General features: G+C 43.7%; 2 protein-coding genes and 1 pseudogene across 2 annotated transcripts; 2 read left to right on the top strand and 1 right to left on the bottom strand.

Moving 5' to 3' along the window:
• Positions 1–893: 893 nt before the first annotated feature.
• LOC129692985 (myeloid-associated differentiation marker-like) lies at positions 894–1,810 on the bottom strand. The gene is given in 2 exon segments (XM_055629501.1): positions 894–1,429; positions 1,432–1,810. Coding segments are annotated over 2 exon segments (915 nt in total).
• LOC129692986 (peptidyl-prolyl cis-trans isomerase D-like) lies at positions 1,809–17,026 on the top strand (annotated as a pseudogene).
• Positions 17,027–17,723: 697 nt separating this feature from the next.
• Positions 17,724–18,488, top strand: LOC129692987 (proline-rich protein 23A3-like). Its single transcript, XM_055629502.1, has one exon. It carries the CDS (start codon positions 17,724–17,726, stop codon positions 18,486–18,488), a length of 765 nt encoding a protein of 254 aa, XP_055485477.1.
• Positions 18,489–20,852: the final 2,364 nt, after the last annotated feature.

A 20,852-nucleotide genomic window follows, 5' to 3' on the forward strand; every position in this document is an offset into this window, starting at 1 on the left:
CCATTTTTCTTCTCACCTTTGCTAAAGCAGGCCATGTTATTTTTAACCCTGAGATAGGAGGGCCACCATTTCTGCCCCTCAGATATACTTCAGGGTTCTCTTTAAAACCATGCGGGTGTTTTTGGTGGGTTGGTTGTTTGTATAGCACAGAATAATTCTGGAAAAGGCCTCCATCTTTTGCTTCATCTAGGATAGCATTTAGGCAGTGGGCTTTTGGTAAGCCTGGTTTAAAAAAAAAAATCTAGAGTCTATTTGAGGCGAAGCTAAGTGACAGGTAGAGGCAGAAACTCTGTATAATGATGACTCCTGGCCACTGGAAATTACTGACCTCCAGAATTTTGTTTTGTTTTGTTTGTTTTGTTTGTTTTGTTTTGTTTTGTTTTGTTTTGAACCTACACGGCCTGCTCCCCAACCCCTTTAACACACTCACATAATACTGACTAAGGCACAGCTAAGGCAGGCAGGCGGCCATGCTTTGTCAATATGGCCCCTAAAGAGACCCATGGGGTGAAGAACTGCAAAGGAGTGTGGGTAATTGCAAAGGTGTGTGGGATGTGTGGGCCCAGCACCTTTGAAGGGTGAGAGAAAGCAAGAATTCAGAGTGCTCCCAGGAAAACAGGCAGGTAAAAACCAGCAGGAAAACAATAAGAGATAAGAAAATGAAAGAGGTCAAAGAGGGCTGTGGAGCCAAAGCTCAAGGGCAAAACGGGATAGACAGGCTGGAAGAGGAAAGGTGAGAAAGGGATGAAAAGAGAACAATGAGTCAGGAAGAATATACACATACAACAGGGAAGAGGAAATGGAAGGGACACAAGGAGGAGGAACAGGACGGTACAAAAACCTTAGGTAATCAGGTGAAGAGGCTACAAGGAGGATGTCAGGGGCACCCCTTGTCAATCTTGCACCTTGATGGACACCAGACAGGTGGAGTACACCAGATCAGACACATATACCAGCAGGCTGACACCTGTCAGAATGGACACCACCAGCCAGCGGTCCCAGTGGCACACTGAGTGGGGATTTGTAGACATGCAGCTTGGATCCATTGTGTGCTGGGGACGGCCATTATACCTCTGATCCGATTGGTAGAGAAGCCAGAGCACAATGGCAGTGGCGTAAAAGGGGACGGACAATAAGGCAATAAGGCCTGACGGGAAGGTGGGGAAAGGGACAGGCAACCTGTTGGAACAGTCCCCCAGGGTGAAGAAGATGGTCACCTCAGCTAGCATGAAGCAGATGGCATAGACTGCCACACACCACTCCGGGGCAGGCTTTTGCTGGTACAGGTACCGTTCGCTGATGAAGGCAAAGATGACACAGGTTACAAAGCCCTCAAAAACTTTGAGCAGCCCTGGCATGGTAGCCCTGTAGCCAGTGATCTCACCAGGCCTTGCAGGATCCCAGGCCACTTCGGTGGAAACAGGCAATAGCAGGAGAAGGTGCTGGCAGCGATGGTGTGGTTCCGGAAACATCCATGAGGCATGAACTGCACACAGATAATGGGATAGATGATGGAAAAGGACAGGCAGAAGAGGGCTGTGTAGCAGGCATGGGGAATGTAATGAGGATGTTTCGCCATGACATGAGGGGTCTGGAGTCCACCTAATTTCACGATCAGGATGGTGAGGGTCACAGGAAAACAGAAACACCAGGTGGACATGGCCCAGTTACCTGTCGACCCTGTCCAAGTGGCCACACAGAAAGCCACATGGGTGGATATGAGCTGCAGGAGACTGAGGAGGCTCAGGGGCTGGCTCAGTGCCCATGGTGGGGACCCCACAGCGGTGGAGGATGATGCCGTTATAGTCATGACGGTTGTACAGGTACTGATACCAGCATGGCTGCTGCCTTAACCGAGGACCGGAAAGAGAAAGTTCGGGCTGCAAAGGCTGAAGGGGTTGTACACCTGGAAAAGGCTGCTAGGAAGTCCTCTCCAGCCAATGGCTTCTGCAGCACAAACAAGTCTCATTGTTTAATTTATTACTGGTGTGTCTTTGGGTGAGCGTGTGTGACGTGTGTGGATGCAGGGCCGTTTGTGCCATGGAGTGTCAGTGCCACAAGAACACCTGTGAAAATCAGAGGACAAACTGGGAGTCAATTCTCTCCTTCTGCCATGGATTCAGGCGATGGATTCAGGTCGCCAGGCTTGTATAGTGAATTCTTACACCCTCTGATCCCATCTGACCTGCCCCCATAATATGCTTCAATAGTTATCTCCGCTATGTCTGTCCAGCCTTGGCTCTCTAAACCTGAATGTGAGTCCCTGTGATAAATTCTTAGGATTGAATGCTTAAAAATGTTTCATTACATAATCACATTTTCCACCCCCCCAGGATTCTCAAATGTGTCTGTTTTAACCTAAAATAGGAATGGCTGGGTGAAAATCAATAGGCTATAAACCACTATGTGATTTTTTTTTCCCACAAATTTATTCTTAAATGCACAATGAACTCTAACACAATGCTGCGTTTTTATTGGTAGCAAAAAAAAAAAAAAAAAAAGCAGGAAACCCAGAAATTTAAATAAAAGGGGAAGGAAGAAAGAGAGGAATCAAGAGTCATTGACATTTTAGACCAAAAATCAATAAATAAATATCATTCTTTTAAAAATCAGTCTTCTTAATTCTGCCTGTGGCCAGGGCCTCTTCCCTGCAGGCTTCACTTTTAGCTTCTGGCACTTTCTTTTCCCTTTTTTGTTGTTTCTGCCTGAAACTTCAATCCTCATGGTCCATCTCCTTAGCATGTCCCTTGGACTGACCTGAGGCTTGTAGTCATCTTTGTGGAGGATCTAGTGTGTGTCTTTTCTTCCCCGGCCTTTGATTCTACACATAGTTACTCTTAATTCTAGCGTGATTTTTGAGTACGTTAAATTTATTAATTCAGTGTTTCACCACTGTTTGTTTAAATGGTTGTCTGTCAATCAAAACATCATTCTTTTATATGTGGGGGCTGTTGTACATGTTTACTCTTAAGGATTTCAAGTGCTTTATTCTTGGTTGGTTTGTTCTGTGACAGGTTCTATGTAGCACAAGCTGATCCTGAAGTCCTGGTCCTCCTGCTTCAGCCCCCCAAGACCCAGGGTTACAGGTGTGTGTTACCACATCTGGCTTCACGTCACCATCCTTAAAATACTTGTTTGCTTTTTCACGTCACATAGTTTAACTGTAATGTGTCTCCGAGGAAACTTAATTTTTATTTGGCTTGACTGAATGTCGTTGACTGTGGTCATTGAAAAGTATCTCTTAGCCAGGTGCAGTGGCGCACGCCTGTGTTCCAAGCACCCAGGGAGGCAGAGGCAGGTGATCCCTATGAGTTTGAAGCCAGCCTGGTCTACAAAGCAAATCCAGGACAGCCGAGACTACACAGAGAAACCCTGTCTCAAAAAAAAAAAAAAAAAAAATCTTACCATGACCAAAAGCAACATAAGGGAGAAAAAAACTTATTTTAACTTTATGGTTCTAGAGGAATAGACTTCATAATGGCAGGGAATGACTGGCTGCCAGAGCAATCAATCAGCTGGATGATGCCATTTTCATCCTCATGCAGGAAGCAGAGAGAAGGCAGCAAGTGGGATGAAACCCCACTGAACCTCGAAGCCACCCCCAGGGTCTTCCCTCCAGCAAGATTCCACTTCCTAAACGTTTCAGAAGCTCCACAAATAATGCCACCGTTGGAACCAAGTCTGCAAACCAATCAGGGGACATTTCTCATTCAAGTCACCATACTCATACTAGCTTAACATTGTAAGATGTGGTTATGACACAAGTAATTACCATTCATTAATTCCTTTCAGAATTCTGTTAATAATATTTCTGTAGGAAAAATTCCCCATTTCAAGATTTCATTCATTTCCCAGGATGTTTGCTTCCTTATTTCAAAACTTCCCCTTAAAGTCATAGACTTGTTTTGTGGATATTACTTTAATACATTTTACTTTTGCAAATTATTTATTTCTTATCATATTGGACTACCTCATTGCTCAGCAGTTTTCTTTGGTGGAGACAGCGTAAGTAGAAATTCATCTTTTTCATCCCGCATTTTTAATCCTTACACTCGCATGGATACAACTCTGTCTCCTTTGGAAGGCTTATAACGTGTCTAACACTGAAGCAACTCCATCGTTGCTCATTCACTGTTTGTTTACCCTAAGTTAGTGGATGTTCAGCTCCTCATAGGAAAGCAAATCTTAGTTACCACATCTTATGTTCTCCGTTCAGTGACTACATTAAACTGTTAGCTGGTTAGCCAATGACTGGGTTTACTACTCATTTGTTGTCCCTATTCGTGATGGAGGTGATAGGTCTACCTTTCTTTTAAAATTACATGTTGGGTATAAAAGCTGTCTACGCTATTTGCTAGTTGGGAACTTTAAATGCTACAATACTAACCTGCCAGGCAAGACATGCCCACTTAACGCAAGGGTGGTTATGGAGGCAAGTGACTGATTTTTGTATTGGCTCCGGGACTTGTTCCACAGGAAAGAATTCATGCGCTGAGAATAAGCAAGTTTGATGAAAACCCAATGCTTGGAAATCATAGGTCCTAGAGTAGAACATAGCACTGCATGCTGCTCCCCCGACAGCCGCTAGGATAAAAGCTTAGAGAGCATCACAGAACAGGGTGTGGAAAGACTGTAAAAACTGGAGGATGAGGAGCAGTGCTATGAAATGCTGACTTAGGGGCATGATGTGCTCCCCGCACTTAGGAGCTCATTGGACTGTTGTTACCTGCACAAGGCATGGACAAAATCAAGCCAGTAAGACTGGTCTGCAGCGCCGAATGGACACAGTGGGTTATAGAAGGAGCAGGATGGGGAAGGAGGAGAAGCCATGCAGTGGAAAGGGGAACTTGGTAAAGGTGCCTCTACTGTTATCAATCACCGTGGAAATACCTGATAGGTGGGCTATCTGATACAAGACCCCTGTGAGAAAGGTTGCTCGACCCCCACCGCAAAAGGGGCCACGACTCACAGGTTGAGAACCACTGATCTACTACTAAGGAGACCTACAGTTTTGATTGGGGCAGCCTGTTTATGGAACAGAAAGTAAAATTCAGTGGTCGCATGACCTGAAAGAAAGTCCAGGCTTCCAAATTTGATCCCCCGGGGTCAGCAAAGTAACAAGAAAAAGGAGGGGAAGAAACTACACAGGTCAAGAATAAGATGTTCCTGTCTCAGACGTGGCTCTTGGTCAGGTGAAACACAGTCTGCTCAGGCATGAGAAGCTTGAGGGAGGGAGTTAACGTACTCCGGGTGCATGGGACCCCTGGCTGCAAGCACGACTGGTGTGAAAGGATATTTTAAATGTTCCCACAACAAAAAGATTTAAATGTGAGGTGGTAATAAGCTAATGAGCTTTATTTAATCATTTCATACTGTCTGTATCTATTAAAGCACCATACTGTAACTATAAATATACACTATTACTAGTTTACAATTAGAAAGGACTTTAAGGGAATAGAAAACAAAGTTTTGGAAATGAAAACTACAAAAATATACTAATTTAATGACCACTGTTTTGTATCAATTTTATGTGTCAAATCTTTTAGTAAATGTAGCATCTTAAAAATATAAATTGTGGGGGGCGGGGCAAGATGGCGGCGCCGGGAGGACTCTCATTCTGAGCAGCAGCACAGCAGGATTAGCACAGTGACCAGCAAGCAGAACTCTCGGCCATAAAACACAAGTGATTGTGTTTCTCAGGTGAGAGGATACCCCACAGTGGGAGATTCAATCAGCTTTTAGCTCACCCAGCTAAACCTCGGAAGAGATCCCGGTTCCACCAGGCACTTGATCGCCAGCCCAGAGCTACACGCGAGCATGATCTGGTCACTGTCTCAGACTGAACTATGGGCCCAGAACATCACAGACTGGATTTTCCAGTCGAGAGATAACCCCACGGAGCAGGAAACGATTGGGACCGACCTTAGGTCACCCAGATATCCCCTGGAAAAGACTCGGGTTCCTCGGGCGCCCCAGGAGCCAGCCTGAAGCCAGAGCCGGGGACCCAGGCGCCAGCACAGAGCCCTGCCTACCTGCTCGCCTGATACGCCGCCTCAGATAGAACTGTGGGCACCAGGGCACCAGAGACTCAGTTTCACTGTTGGGTGCAAACTCACAGAGAGGGAAACGGCTGGTCTGATCTCAGAGCACTCAGCTGATACCACCACCCCGAAAAGGTCTCGGGGAAAATTACCCAGTTTAGGCAGACGTCCAGGCTCCCAACGGCCAGAAAGGCGGAGCCAGGGGCAGGCGCCTGTGCCTGTGGGTTCTACTCGCCACCACCCCAGACAGAATAGCGTTCCCCAAAGCAAAGACTGGGTGTCCCTGGCAGGAGGAAACCCCCAGTGGGGGGGGGGGGATCATCAGGTCTAACGCTCAGGACACCCAGCACCAAAAGACTCTCTGGATTCACACAGACTCTAGGCTGTAGCCTTCTACTGCAGGCAGGAGCGCTGTGCACAGCCGCCATTATTGAGTACCCCTAGGGCACTGGGACCCACAGCTGCATCCTCAGACCTACAAAAGCCAGAGAGCCATTACAGCAGCCCTCAGATACTGTGCCAAGGATCAACCAGTTACCCCTAGCTAGACTGACAAAAGTGTGGGAACCCCTAATCCTTCAAGAGGGCTGCACCCACAGCGTCTGGACCAGAGCAGTGCCTGCAGCCGCCATCCCAGACAGGGACACACAGCTTCTGGTCCAGACTGAGGCACCCAGCCTCCAGACCAGAGCAGCGCCCCCAGGTGCCAACTCAACCTAGGTGCACATTCTCCAGGCCCAGAGCAGAGCACTCAGCCTCTGGCCCAGAGACTTGCTGGGCGCTCCTCTCACTTTCCCGGACAGAACTGTGCGCCCCAGGATAACAGACTGAGTTTCCCTGTTGGGAGAAAACCCCACAGCTAGGGAATCAGCAGGTTCTTCAAGAGGACTGTACCTGGAAAACTGTAACAACAGCAGCAGCTCACTAAATTTATAACAAGAAACCCAGCAGTGGGGCAACTGTCTTGAGAACTTCTATGGGTAAGAGGAGAGGCCCCCCCCCCGCCTAACAAAGACCACAGATACTACTCAGGGCTAAACACCTGAGGTGAGCAGTGGCAATTCCTGAGAAACACTGGCCATACAGTGACCATAACCAAAAAGCACAGAAGGACTCCTTCAGGAAAAATCATCTTCCGGCCAAGGGGATTCTCCCTACCTCAGGACTCCAGGAAGCACAGAAACTAACAGCCAACACCTAAAACAGCCCAATGGGTAGAGGTCAGCGTAAAAGCTTAACCAACAAAAGACAGAGCAATATGGCATCTCCAGAACCCAGCCATCCAGGAGCGAATAGCCCTGGACAATGCAGCACAATAGAAAATCAAGAACATGACCTTACATTTATGCTGATGAAGAGGATAATAGAGGAAACAAATAAAATACGTAAAGAATTAGAGGAAGATAAAAACAAACAGATCATGGCTATCCGTAAAGAAATGGAGGAAGTTAAAGACAAGCAGATTATGGCCATCCGTGAAGAAATACAGGAAGATGCAGCCAAACAGTTTGCGGCCTTCAGAGAAGAAATAATTAAATCACTGAAAGAAGTAAAAGAAACAGAGTTGAAGGAACTAAAAGAAAAAGAGGAAAATACAATCAGACAGGTGAAAGAAGTAAACAAAACAAATCAAGACCTGAAGATAGAACTGGAAAAATTAAAGAAAACACAAATGGAGGAAATAATGGAGAGGAAGAATTTAGGGAAGAAAACAGGAACTACAGAGGTAAGCATAACTAACAGACTACAAGAGATGGAAGAAAGAATCTCAGGTGTAGAAGATACAATGGAAGAAATTGATGTATCTGTCAAAGAAAATGTTAAATCCAAAAAATTCCTGACACAGACCATCCAAGAAATCCAAGACAATATGAAAAGACAAAACCTAAGAATAATAGGTATAGAGGAAAAAGAAGACTTCCTTCTCCAAGGCCCAGAAAATATTTTCAACAAAATCATTGAAGAAAATTTCCCCAAGTTAAAGGAGAAGCCAATAAGAATACATGAGGCCTACAGAACACCCAACAAATTTGACCAGAAAAGAAAATCCTCCCGCCACATAATAATCAAAACAGTAAGTATACAGAACAAAGAAAAAATACTAAAAGCTGCAAGGGAAAAAGGCCAAGTAACATATAATGGCAAACCCATTAGAATCACACCTGACTTTTCAATAGAGACTATGAAAGCCAGAAGGGCCTGGACGGATATCATGCAGACCCTAAGAGAACACAGATGTCAGCCCAGGCTATTATACCCTGCAAAACTCTCAGTCCTCATAGACGGAGAAAACAAGATATTCAATGACAAAAACAAATTTCAACAATACCAACATACAAATCCAGCATTACAGAAAACACTGGAAGGGAAAATACAACCCAAGAAAATTAGCTTCTGTCAAGAAAACACAGGAAATAATTAACCTTACTACAGTAAAACAAAAAGCAACCAAGCACACAACCTTATGACCACAGCCAACATCAAAATCAAAGGATCTAACAGCCACTGGTCATTAATCTCTCTCAACATCAATGGACTCAATTCTCCAGTAAAAAGACACAGATTAACAGAATGGATATGTAAACAAAACCCAGCAATCTGTTGCATACAAGAAACACACCTAAGACACAAAGATAGACATTACCTGAGGGTAAAAGGTTGGAAGACGACTTTCCAAGCAAACGGACCCAAGAAACAAGCAGGAGTAGCCATTCTAATATCTGATAAAATAGACTTTCAACCAAAATTAATAAAAAGAGATGGGGAAGGACACTTCATACTCATCAAGGGAAAATTCCACCAGGAAGACATCACAATCCTGAACATCTATGCCCCAAATACAGGAGCACCCACATTTGTAAAAGAAACATTGATAAAATTTAAAGCACATATAGATCCCCACACATTGATAGTGGGAGACTTCAACACCCCACTCTCAACAAAGGACAGGTCAACAAAACAGAAATTAAACAAAGAAACAATATCTCTGACAGAGGTCATGAATCAAATGGACTTCACAGACATTTACAGAACCTTACACCCAAACACAAAAGAATTTACCTTCTTCTCAGCACCTCATGGAACCTTCTCCAAAATAGACCATATAGTTGGTCACAAAGCAAGCCTCAACAGATACAAGATTGAAATAATCCCTTATATCTTGTCTGTTCACCATGGAATAAAGTTGGACTTCAACAACAACATAAATAGCAAAAACCCTACACACACATGGAAACTGAACAACTTGTTACTAAATGACAGCTGGGTCAGGGAAGAAATAAAGAAAGGAATTAAAGTCTTCCTAGAACTCAATGAAAATGAAGAAACAACATACCCAAACTTGTGGGACACAATGAAAGCAGTGCTAAGAGGAAAGTTCATAGCACTAAGTGCCTTCAAGAAGAAATTTGAGACAGCTCATTCAAGCACTTAATGGCTCACTTAAAAACCCTAGAAAAAGAAGAAGCAGACACACCAAAAAGGAGTAGACAGCTGGAAATAATCAAACTCAGGGCTGAAATCAATCAATTAGAAACAAATAAAACAATTCAAAGAATCAATGAAACCAAGAGCTGGTTCTTTGAGAAAATCAACAAGGTCGACAAACCCTTAGCCAAGCTAACTAAAAGGCAGAGAGACACCACCCAAATCAACAAAATCAGAAATGAAAAGGGGGACATAACTACAGACACTGAGGAAATCCAAACAATCATTAGGACTTACTTCAAAAGTCTATATGCCACAAAATTTGAAAATCTAAATGAAATGGACAATTTTCTTGATCGATTTGACTTACCAAAGCTGAATCAGGACCAGGTAAATCAATTAAATAGTCCAATATCCCCCAAAGAAATAGAAGTGGTCATCAAAAGTCTCCCATCCAAAAAAAGCCCAGGACCAGATGGCTTCAGTGCAGAATTCTACCAGACCTTCAAAGAAGAGCTAACTCCAATTCTCTTCAAACTATTCCACAAAATAGAAACAGAAGGAACATTACCAAACTCATTCTATGAAGCCACAGTCACCTTGGTACCTAAACCTCACGAAGACTCAACAAAGAAAGAGAATTTCAGGCCAATCTCCCTTATGAACATTGATGCAAAAATACTTAACAAAATACTTGCAAACCGAATCCAAGAACACATCAAAGATATTATCCACTATGACCAAGTAGGCTTCATCCCAGGTATGCAGGGGTGGTTCAATATACGGAAATCCATCAATGTGATCCACCATATTAACAAACTGAAAGAAAAAAACCACATGATAATCTCCCTAGATGCTGAAAAGGCATTTGACAAAATCCAACATCCATTCATGTTTAAAGTATTGGAGAGATCAGGGATACAAGGCACATATCTAAACATAGTAAAGGCGATATAAAGCAAGCCTATAGCCAACATCAAACTGAACAGAGAGAAACTTAAAGCAATCCCACTGAAATCAGGGACAAGACAAGGCTGCCCACTCTCTCCATATCTCTTCAACATAGTGCTGGAAGTCCTTGCTAGAGCAATAAGACAGTTGAAGGAGACCAAGGGGATACAGATGGGAAAGGAAGAAGTCAAATTATCACTATTTGCAGATGATATGATAGTATACATGAGTGACCCCAAAAACTCTACCAGGGAACTCCTACAGCTGATAAACACCTTCAGCAAAGTGGACGGATACAAAATTAACTCAAAAAAAATCAGTAGCACTCCTGTATACAAAAGACAAAAGGGCTAAGAAAGAAATTAGAGAAACAACACCCTTCACAATAGGCACAAATGACATAAAGTACCTTGGTGTAACCCTAACCAAGCAGGTCAAAGACTTGTATGAAAAAAATTTCAAGTCTCTGAAAAAAGAATTAGAAGATATGAGAAGATGGAAAGATCTCCCATGCTCATGGCTTGGCAGGATTAACATAGTAAAAATGGCCATCTTACCAAAAGCAATCTACAGATTTAATGCAATTCCCATCAAACTGCCAACACAATTCTTTACAGACCTGGAAAGAAAAATTCTCAACTTCGTATGGAATAACAAGAAACCAAGAATTGCTAAAACAATCCTCTACAATAAAAGATCTTCTGGAGGTATCTCCATCCCTGATCTTAAGCTGTACTATAGAGCAACAGAAATAAAAACTGCATGGTACTGGCATAGAAACAGAATGGTGGATCAATGGAACCGAACAGAAGACCCAGAAATAAACCCACACACTTATGGACACCTAATTTTTGACAAAGATGCCAAAACCATACAATGGAAAAAAGATAGCATCTTCAACAAATGGTGCTGGTCCAACTGGATGTCTACATGCAGAAAAATGAAAATAGAGCCATACTTATCACCCTGCACAAAACTGAAGTCCAAGTGGATCAAAGACCTGAACATAAAACCAGACACATTAAACCGGCTAGAAAAAAAGTGGGGAATACCCTAGAAGTCATTAGTACAGGAGAAAACTTCCTGAACAGAACACCAACAGCACAGGCTCTAAGAGCAACAATCAATAAATGGGACCTCATGAAATTGAAAAGCTTCTGTAAAGCAAAGGACACTGTCATCAAAACAAAGTGACTGCCTACAGATTGGGAAAGAGTCATCACCAACCCTTTATCTGACAGAGGACTCATATCCAGTATATATAAAGAACTAAAGAAGCTGAAAAGCAGCAAACCAAGTAATCCACTTAAAAAATGGGGAACAGAGCTAAAGAGAGAATTCTCTGTAGAGGAATATCGAATGGCAGAGAAGCACTTAAAGAAATGCTCAACCTCATTAGCCATTAGGGAAATGCAAATCAAAACAACCCTGAGATTTCACCTTACACCCATCAGAATGGCCAAGGTCAAAAACTCAAGTGACAACACATGCTGGAGAGGTTGTGAAGAAAGGGGAACCCTTCTCCACTGCTGGTGGGAATGTAAACTTGTACAACCACTCTGGAAATCAATCTGGCGCTTTCTCAGACAACTAGGAATAGCGCTTCCTCAAGATCCAGCCATACCACTCCTAGGCATATACCCAAAAGAGGCTCAAGTACACAAAAAGGACATTTGCTCAACCATGTTTGTAGCAGCTTTATTTGTAATAGCCAGAAGCTGGAAACAGCCCACATGCCCTTCAACTGAAGAATGGATGCAGAAACTGTGGTACATGTATACAATGGAATATTACTCAGCAATGAAAAATAAGAAAATCATGAAATTTGCAGGTAAATGGTGGGACCTGGAAAGGATCATCCTGAGTGAGTTGTCTCAGAAGCAAAAAGACACACATGGTATATACTCACTCATATAAACATACAACATAGAATAAACCCACTAAAATCTGTACATCTAAACATACTAAGCAAAAGAGAGGACCCTAACTAAAATGTTCAATCCCCATCCTGAAAGGCAAAGAGGATGGACATCAGAAGAAAAAGAAAACAGGAAACAACCTAGGAACCTGCTACAGAGGGCCTCTGAAAGCCAGAAGAAGAAAACAGGATACAACCTCGGAACCTGCCACAAAGGGCCTCTGAAAGCCTCTGCCATGCAGACTGTGAAAGCAGATGCTGAGCCTGATGGCCAACTGATGGGCAGAGTGAATGGAATTTTATGTAAGAAGTGGGAAATAGTAAGAGCTGGAGAGGACAGGAACTCCACAAGGAGCGCAACGGAACAAGAAAATTTGAACACAGGGAACTTCCCAGAGACTCATACTCCAACCAAGGACTATTCATGGAGATAACCTAGAACCCTGACAATGCAGCCACTTCTGATGAGAACTGATAGACTAAGATCAGAAAGAAGGAGAGGAGGACCTCCCCAATCAGTGGACATGGGGAGGGGCATGCATGCAGAAAGGAGGGGGGAAGGTGGGACCAGGAGGGGAGGAGGGAGGGGCTTATGGGGGGATACAAAATGAATAAAGCGTAATTAATAAAAGTTAAATTAAAAAAAATAAATAAAAAGCTAAAAAAAAAAAGAAAAAATACATAAATTGTAGGGGAAGAAGGATCAGAGTAACCAGAAAGGTCAGGGACACCATGAGACCTGACCCACAGAATCAACTGGCTGGCATCACGGGAACTTGGCAGAGATCAGGGAGCCTGTAGGGGTCTGACCTAGGTCCTCTGCACATATGTTATGGCTGAGTAGCTTGATGTTCTTGTGGGGATTCCTAACATGGAGCGTGGGGTTGTCACTGACTCTTTTGCCTCCTTGTGGGACTCTTTTCCTCCTACTGGGTTGCCTCATCCAGCCTTAATGTTATTTGCCTGGTCTTACTGTAGTTTGTTATGCCATGTTTGATTAATATCCCTGGGAGGCCTGCTCTTTTCTGAAGGGGGGTGGAAAAGGGTGGATCTGGGAGAGAGGGAAGGTGAAGGGGAGAGAGGAGGACAAAGGGAAACTGCTGTCAGGAATCTGAATATATAAAAGAAGAATTTTTAAAAATGAAAACAAACAAAAAAATACTAATTGTGTGAAATTGGCTCTGCCTCCACAAATCAGTGCGACAGACTAGAAAGACCAAAAAAACTTCTCACACAACAAAAATAATGTTGCAAATAAAGGCATTTAGTAGGAAAGGATAAACTTTTCAATAAAATGTGATAGGACAATTAATTGGCTTTGCATATGGAAAAAAATGAAACTGGATCACTATCAGTGGTTTCAAACTAAATCTTTACATCCAGGTCAAAAGTTTAAATTTACCATTTGTGGTGGTATTTACCTGTAATCTCAGGTTAAGCAGAAGGAGTAGGAGTTCAAAAACACTCTCAACTACATAGCGAGTTCAAGGCCAGCCTGGGCTACATGGGACCATGTGAAAAAAGGAAGGAAGGTGAAAAAGAACATGTGAGGCATCATTCATACCACCGGATGAATACATGCTCAGAAATTCAACCTCACTAAGTGAGGTAAGAAGGAAGCTTTAGCAGGTGGGTCTGCCAGCAAAGGGAGAGCAACACCAACCCACCCATAAGACGTTCGACCCAAAATTTGTCTTGCCTACAGGAAATGTAGGGGTAAAGATGGAACAGAGATTGAGGAAATGGCAGACCAATGACTGGCCCAGCTTGAAACCCATCCCATGGGAGAGAGCCAACTCTTGTCACTATTAATGATACTCTGCTACATTTGCAGACAGGAGCCCAGCATAATTGTCTTTTAGGAGGCTTCATCCAGCAGCTGATTGAAACAGATGCAGCGCCCCAGAGCCAAACCCTATGCTGAGTGCTGGGAGTTGTATGGAAGAGTGGAAGGAAGGATTGAGGGAGCCGGAGGGGTCAAGGACACCACAAGAAGACCTACAGAGTAAGCTAACCTGGGTCCATAGGGGCTCACAGAGACTGAACCCAACAACCAAAGAGCTGGCATAGGGCCAGACCTAGAACACGACACATATGTAGCACGTGTGCAGCTTGGTCATCATGTGGGCCCCCTCACAACAGGAGTAGGGGCTGTCTCTGACTCTGTGGCCTGCCTTTGGATCCCCCTTCCCTGTCTGGGCTACCTAGTCTGGCCTCAGTGGGAGAAGATACACTTAGTCCTGCTGTGATCTGAGGGGCCAGGGTGGGTTGGTATCTCTTAGGGGCTTCCTCTTCTCTGAGAAGGAGAGGGGAGGATAGAGGGAGGGGGCATGCTGAGGGCTGGACTGAAAGGAGAGGACGAAGGGGGGCTGGGATCAGACTGTAACGTGATTAAGTAGATGAAATTTAAAAAGAGAGTTTTACAACACTTAGTAACTACTCACACAATATTAAGGGAAGTACTTAAGAAGTTTGTGGTGGTGGCGCACGCCTTTAGTTCCAGTGCTTGGGAGGCAGAGGCAGGCAGATCTCTGGGTTTGAGGCCAGCCAGGTCTATAGAGCAAGTTCCAGGACAGCCAAGGCTACATAGAAAATCCCTGTCTCAAACAGCAAAAACAAACAAACTTATTTAATAAAGAAATTTGGGCCAGGCATAATGGCATGTGCCTTTTGCTCCCAATACTTGAGGGGCAGAGGGAAGCAATCTCTGTGAAATCAAGCTAGCTCTCCAACAACAACAACAAAAAGGCAATTATTTCATTTTATTCTTAATTCTTAAAATGACTTTACCAAAGCAAAGTTTGCACTTCTAACTTCACTCATAAATTAACGAAAGTTGTAGACACAAGTATCTGACGATAGAAAAAGTAGTTTATGGGTGTGTATGTTTCTGTGTAATTTCAATTAAGTGTGTTTGTCTGTGTGTGTGCATGTGGGTGTGTGTTCAGTGTGTATGATGACTTGAAGTTACATATTAGTAATTATGTAGTGTGTGTCACCAGGGGGTGGTGGCAGTGCAGGCTTTAATCCCAGCAATCACAGAGGCAGGTGGTAATCAGAGATTGTGAGTTCCAGGCTGGACGGAGCAACATAATTTATTTTTTTTTAACTCTGTTTAAACACAAACACACACACACATATATAGTGCATACTTCAGAATTACTAAGAGATTTTAAATGTTTTCACCACAAAAATAATTTGACTGTGAGGTGATAAGTAGGCTAACTAGCTTGTAACAAGCCCCAGACCTTCTCTCAAAGCCTTTGCATGCCTGCTGTACACATAAACGAACAAACTTGCTTACAGACCTGTACACAAACAAACAATTGAATAACAAAGAGAATGAAAAAATAAGGTAAAATCTTGTGAATAGGGAGTGTGTGGTGACTATTCTTGATGGCTAACTTGACTACATCTGGAATTAGCAAAAGCCCAAGGGCTCCAGCACACCTGTGAGGGATTTCTCTTAATTGAATCATGTAAAGTGGAAAGATCCACGTTCAAAATACAAGTGAGCTCAGGCCTACAGAGTAAGTACAGCAGACACCAGACTGACCTAGTGATCCTGTTAGATATAATGTAAACAAACAAACAAATAAGCAAAAGAAGGGCCTAGGCTGTGTTCCCGAGCTATGGTGCTTCTCTAGGGTGGATGAGGATTAGCTCTAAGAAGGGACTGGAGAAAGGAAGGAGAGAGAGGCATAAATATTAAAAATGGTTCCGGGTCTCAGGGATAAATATAACAAGATTATTGAAGTGCTCAAAAATGCCAATAGCAATTAATCAGGTCTGTGCTTAATTATGTTTCAAACACAAATAAAATATATTTAATTTTGAAGTTTTTTTTAACGTGTGATGACATGTGAAGATAACTAATTTTCTAAGACATGATTTTATGAGGATGAAAATTTAAATTATAATCATGATCAGGAGGGTTTGCTGAACATGGCAAATGCAGGGTCCCAATACAAATAGTTCTCAGTTCTTTCTCACACAGTTCCAAGCCCTCATCTGATGGCAAACAAGTAATTAAAGGCTGGGTGTGGCACGGATGCTTTAAAATGTAGAAGAGAATAGTGAATAACCTGCCAAACTGTGTGTTACTGCAGAATGTGGAGAATTGACAGAAGGGGGTGATTGGGGAATATTCCCCAATGGTAGTAGCTCTGGTGATAATTATCCAGATTACCAAAGGATGCAGATAGACATTTAAAAGATAGGGATAAAACTTTATCAATAGCTGAAGACTTAAAAAAACATAAAAAATGGGGTTTTTTTTCAAGCCTCAGAAATGGGAGATGGCTATTTTAAAAATATGCAAAGGTTTTAAAGATACAGGACAGTTCAAAGGCTGTTATTGGGAAAGTAGACACATCTAGACTGCTACCTAGAGTCTTAGGTTGTGAGCTGAATATTGGTGCTTGTGAACTGAACAGGCAAGATTGGCAGGGAGCAACTGACTGTACTTTCCAGGCTCTTAGAATGGATGCCTCAAATACCAAAGCACTATACTGAGAAGTGCAAGGATGGCAAGGATTCAAGGAATATGGTCAAGCATTGTTTGGTCCAGAAGGCACAAGAGATAGCCCCAGGAGATAAAGCTATCCAGGCAGAACTGTTGAAAGTCAAACAAATGATAAAGGCACAGAAAGAAAACAAGAAGTCACTGAATGCAAAAATGTTTGCCTAATACGGACCCAACTCTTCTTAAATATCATACCTTGATATATAAAGGATAATGTAAGTTGCTGTCTGATCCTAGATGTTTCCCTGGATTCTTTGTCATCATTGTTTACATAGAAGTGCTGATATAGGTTCGTAACACATAATATATGTTATGAAATACAAAATAAACAAGTCACATAAAAATTAAGTTACTGGCTTTAAATACCACGATTGACCTCTGGAAACAACTGAAGTTTCATTTTGTTAACCTGCATTTCCATTTTCTTTTGCCAATGAAGAAAATTTCTAGGTGGTCATGGTATAAAGAGGTCAAGAGAATGTGGCAGGGGGTAAGAAAATAGTTTTCCTGTGTGTGTGGTGCCAAAAGTAAAGGCAATCAAAACTATAAGAACATCCAAGGGCCGATACCCTCCTCTCTAGTTCCGAAACGCCCAAAATCCCCTTGACTCAGGCCAGCACTTCAAAGTCCTGTGCCTCACCCTCCCTAGGCCCCACCCTTTCTAGGCGGTGCTTCCTTGGAGCAAGCCTTATAATAAGAGTTCAGGTCTTCTCACTCAACATTCCGAGCCAGCCTGTCATTGGGATACATCTGCTCCCAGATTCTCCTGCAGAAGCCGTCCCTGAACAAAGAACTACAGCGCACACATCCATCACCTGCATTGGACCTTGTTGGGAACCAGCCGCCTTTCATCAATACCAACATGATGAGCGTGAGGCCCTACAGCCCCAGATTCGACCCCCTGTCCTACTGGTCACCCCAGCCAACAGGACTCAGCCCTGACACGCCTGCCAGCCCCGAACCGCTGGTGCAGCAAGAACTGGAGATACCCATCTCTCCCTCCACCAACGACCTCACCTCCGTGATGTTCGTGCCCACTGGCTGCGCCGTGCAGCTGCCCCTGGACGACAACCAACAGCTGCTCCTGGAGCCCGAGCCCACCTCGGTCCTGAAAGTGTCGCTCCAAGGACACACCGTCATCCTGGTTCCTGAGGGCCTCAGCGATTCTGGCCAGACTGGACAGTCCTGGTTCTTGCCCGCCAGCCTGCAGGGGGCCGCTCATCTAGATATGAACCAGGACCCCTTCAGCGTCCAGCCACCATCCTTCAGGGCATCTGCATCAGAGTCCTTGGAAAACCCAGAGGAAGACCCTGAAGATGGCTTCATGATGCCATGGATGAATGCTCCAGCTGGCTTAGCCCCGGGATATCTTTTCTCCTCCACCGGGGTATGTAGCCCCTTGTTTGAGAGCCGAGCCACATCTATCTGGCGTCCTTACCTCTCTTCTAGCTCCGAGAGATATGCTCCATGGTCCATCTGGAGCCTCCGAAGCAGCATGCTGTGGCCTCTCCCCAGCTCACCACTGCAGCCTCTCCCTCCATCTCCTCCAAATCACCAAGATCAGGACCTGCAGAAGTCTCGGAGCCCTTCCCGACCTCGGTGCAAGGCCCAGAGGCGCCTCTTCTAGGTAACAATGGACTTCTTGCCCAACACACTGCATCTTGGACAATTACCAGGCATTGAGCCTGTGTGTACATAGTAGCTTTTGCTGTACAGCTGATACGTTGTTTCTCTCATGTGAATCAAACTTGTATAAAATGTTCAGTCATCATGGAACTAAAGTTTTCATGGAAATAAAATATTACTTGTAAAATTGAAGCCTGTGAGATAGTGTTTTCTTAAAACCTTTACTTTGAGACATCATGGAAAAGTCTTAGAGGTTCACATGGAGAAGGTAAGACATGATCGAAGAATGAAAATAACAAAATCGGAAGCATTATATCTTGTCAGGCTGCCATTCCCACCCAGCTCCCCTCCCTTAATGTAATCTCCTGTGGTCAGACCAGTGGGCCTGAGAGGGAAAGCAAGGCAGGAATGGCTGAGGGGGATGAGACCTCAGGCAGGTGTGGGCTTGCCCAGAAAAGACTCTTCTGGAGACAGGCTTTGGGGAGCAGCAGCAGCTCCTTTAACTGGGGAGAAGTCTCTGGAGAGTTGGAAGAGTGTTTTAGGGTGAGTGCGCATTATTGGCCTCAGACAAGGTGCTGTGTATGTAGGCTTATATTTTTCAAACACCTACTTTATTTAAGGTTCTTAAATGCCGTTAGCTCCCTTCCAACTCTTCCACCTTTGGTAGTTGATTAGTGGGGGAGAGGGCTTGTAGACCTCTTTTTATCTACTTCCTACAGTGAGGGTCAGTGGTTCCTGTGTGATGAACTCACTGTCCCAGATTGAAATGTGGTCCCCAAAACATCAAAGACTGGGTCTCCCTGTCAGAAGGAAACCCCACAGTGAGGGAAATACCAGGTCTGACCTCACAACACACAGCTGATCTCCGGAAAAATTCCTGGGTTCCCACAGGATCCATGCTCTGCTCTGATGCCACTGAGCCGGAGCTCACCTCCCACTGATTACCATTGGGGTACTGGGCACAGAGCTCCAACCTCAGATATACAGAAGCCTTGGGCCCACGGGATCAGCCCCCATACACTGCTTCAAGTCACAACCTGTCTCCCTAGATAAACTGACCAAACTGCAGGGCTCCCTGCTTCTTCAAATGGGCTGTGCCCAGCAAACACAGTGTAAGAGCAGCAGCAGCAGCTCACTAAATTCAGAGCAAGAAACCAAGTGATGGGGCAGCTGTCTCCAGGACTTCTTCTGGTGAGAGGAGAGGCCCCTGACTATCTACAACCCAAGTTACCCCACAGGTGCACACAACTAAGGTGAGCTGTGGCAACTCCCTGGGAAACACTGGCCTTTCTGTGGCCATACACAAAAAGCTGAGGAGGCCCCCTTCAGGAACCACAATCTTCCTGCCAAGAGGATTCTCCCCATCCCGGGGAAGAATCCTAGGGAGAACAGGTATCAGAAACTAACAGCCAACACCTGAGAGAGCTAGATGGGTAGAGGCCAGTGTAAAAGCACAATCAACAAAAGCCAAAGCAATATGGCATCTCCAGAACCCAGTTATCCAGGGGCAAGTAGCCCAGGATGCCCTAACATAAGTTAAATTCAAGATGACCTTACATCTATGCTTATGAAGAGGATAATGGAGGAAACAAATAAAATGCATAAAGAAATAGAAGAAGATGAAGTCAAACAGATTATGGCCATCCATAAAGTAATACAGGAAGATGTAGCCAAATAGTTTATGGCCTTCAGAAAGGAAATAATTAAATCACTGAAATAGAGGAATGTTCTAACAAACAGATAAAGGAATTGAAGGAAAAGCAGGACAATACACTCAGACAGGTGAAGAAAATCAACAAAACAGTTCAAGATCTGAAGATGCAATTGGAAAAATTAAAGAAAACAGAAATGGAGGAAATCATGGAGAGGAAGAACTTAGGGAAGGAAACAGGAACTACAGAGGTAAGCATAACCAACAGACTACAAGACATGGAAGAAAGAATCTCAGGTGTGAAGATACAATGGAAGAAATCCATCTGTTCGTCAAAGAAAATGTTAAATCTAAAATATTCCTGACACAAACCATCCCAGAAATCTAAGACAACATGGAAAGACAAAACCTAAGAATAATAGGAATAGAGGAAAATAAGATTCCATCTCCAAGGCACAGAAAATATTTTCAACAAAACCATAGAAGAAAATTTCCCCAATTTAAAGGAGAAGCATAGAGCATACAAGAGGCCTACAGAATAGCTAATAGATTAGATCAAGAAAGAAAATACTCCTACCACGTAATAATCAAAACAAAAAGTATACAGAACAAAGAAAAAAATACTAAAAGCTGTAAGGGAAAAGGCATCAGAATCACACATGACTTCCCAACAGAGACTATGAAAGCCAGAAGGGCCTGGGTGGATATCAGGCA

This window comes from Psammomys obesus, unplaced genomic scaffold (assembly GCF_907164565.1).
Source record: "Psammomys obesus unplaced genomic scaffold, mPsaObe1.curated_primary_1811, whole genome shotgun sequence".
NCBI classification, from domain to species: domain Eukaryota; kingdom Metazoa; phylum Chordata; class Mammalia; order Rodentia; family Muridae; genus Psammomys; species Psammomys obesus.

Coding starts and splice junctions, on each gene's coding strand:
- LOC129692987 (XM_055629502.1), top strand. CDS start 17,724: ATGATGAGCGTGAGGCCCTACAGCCCCAGATTCGACCCCCTGTCCTAC.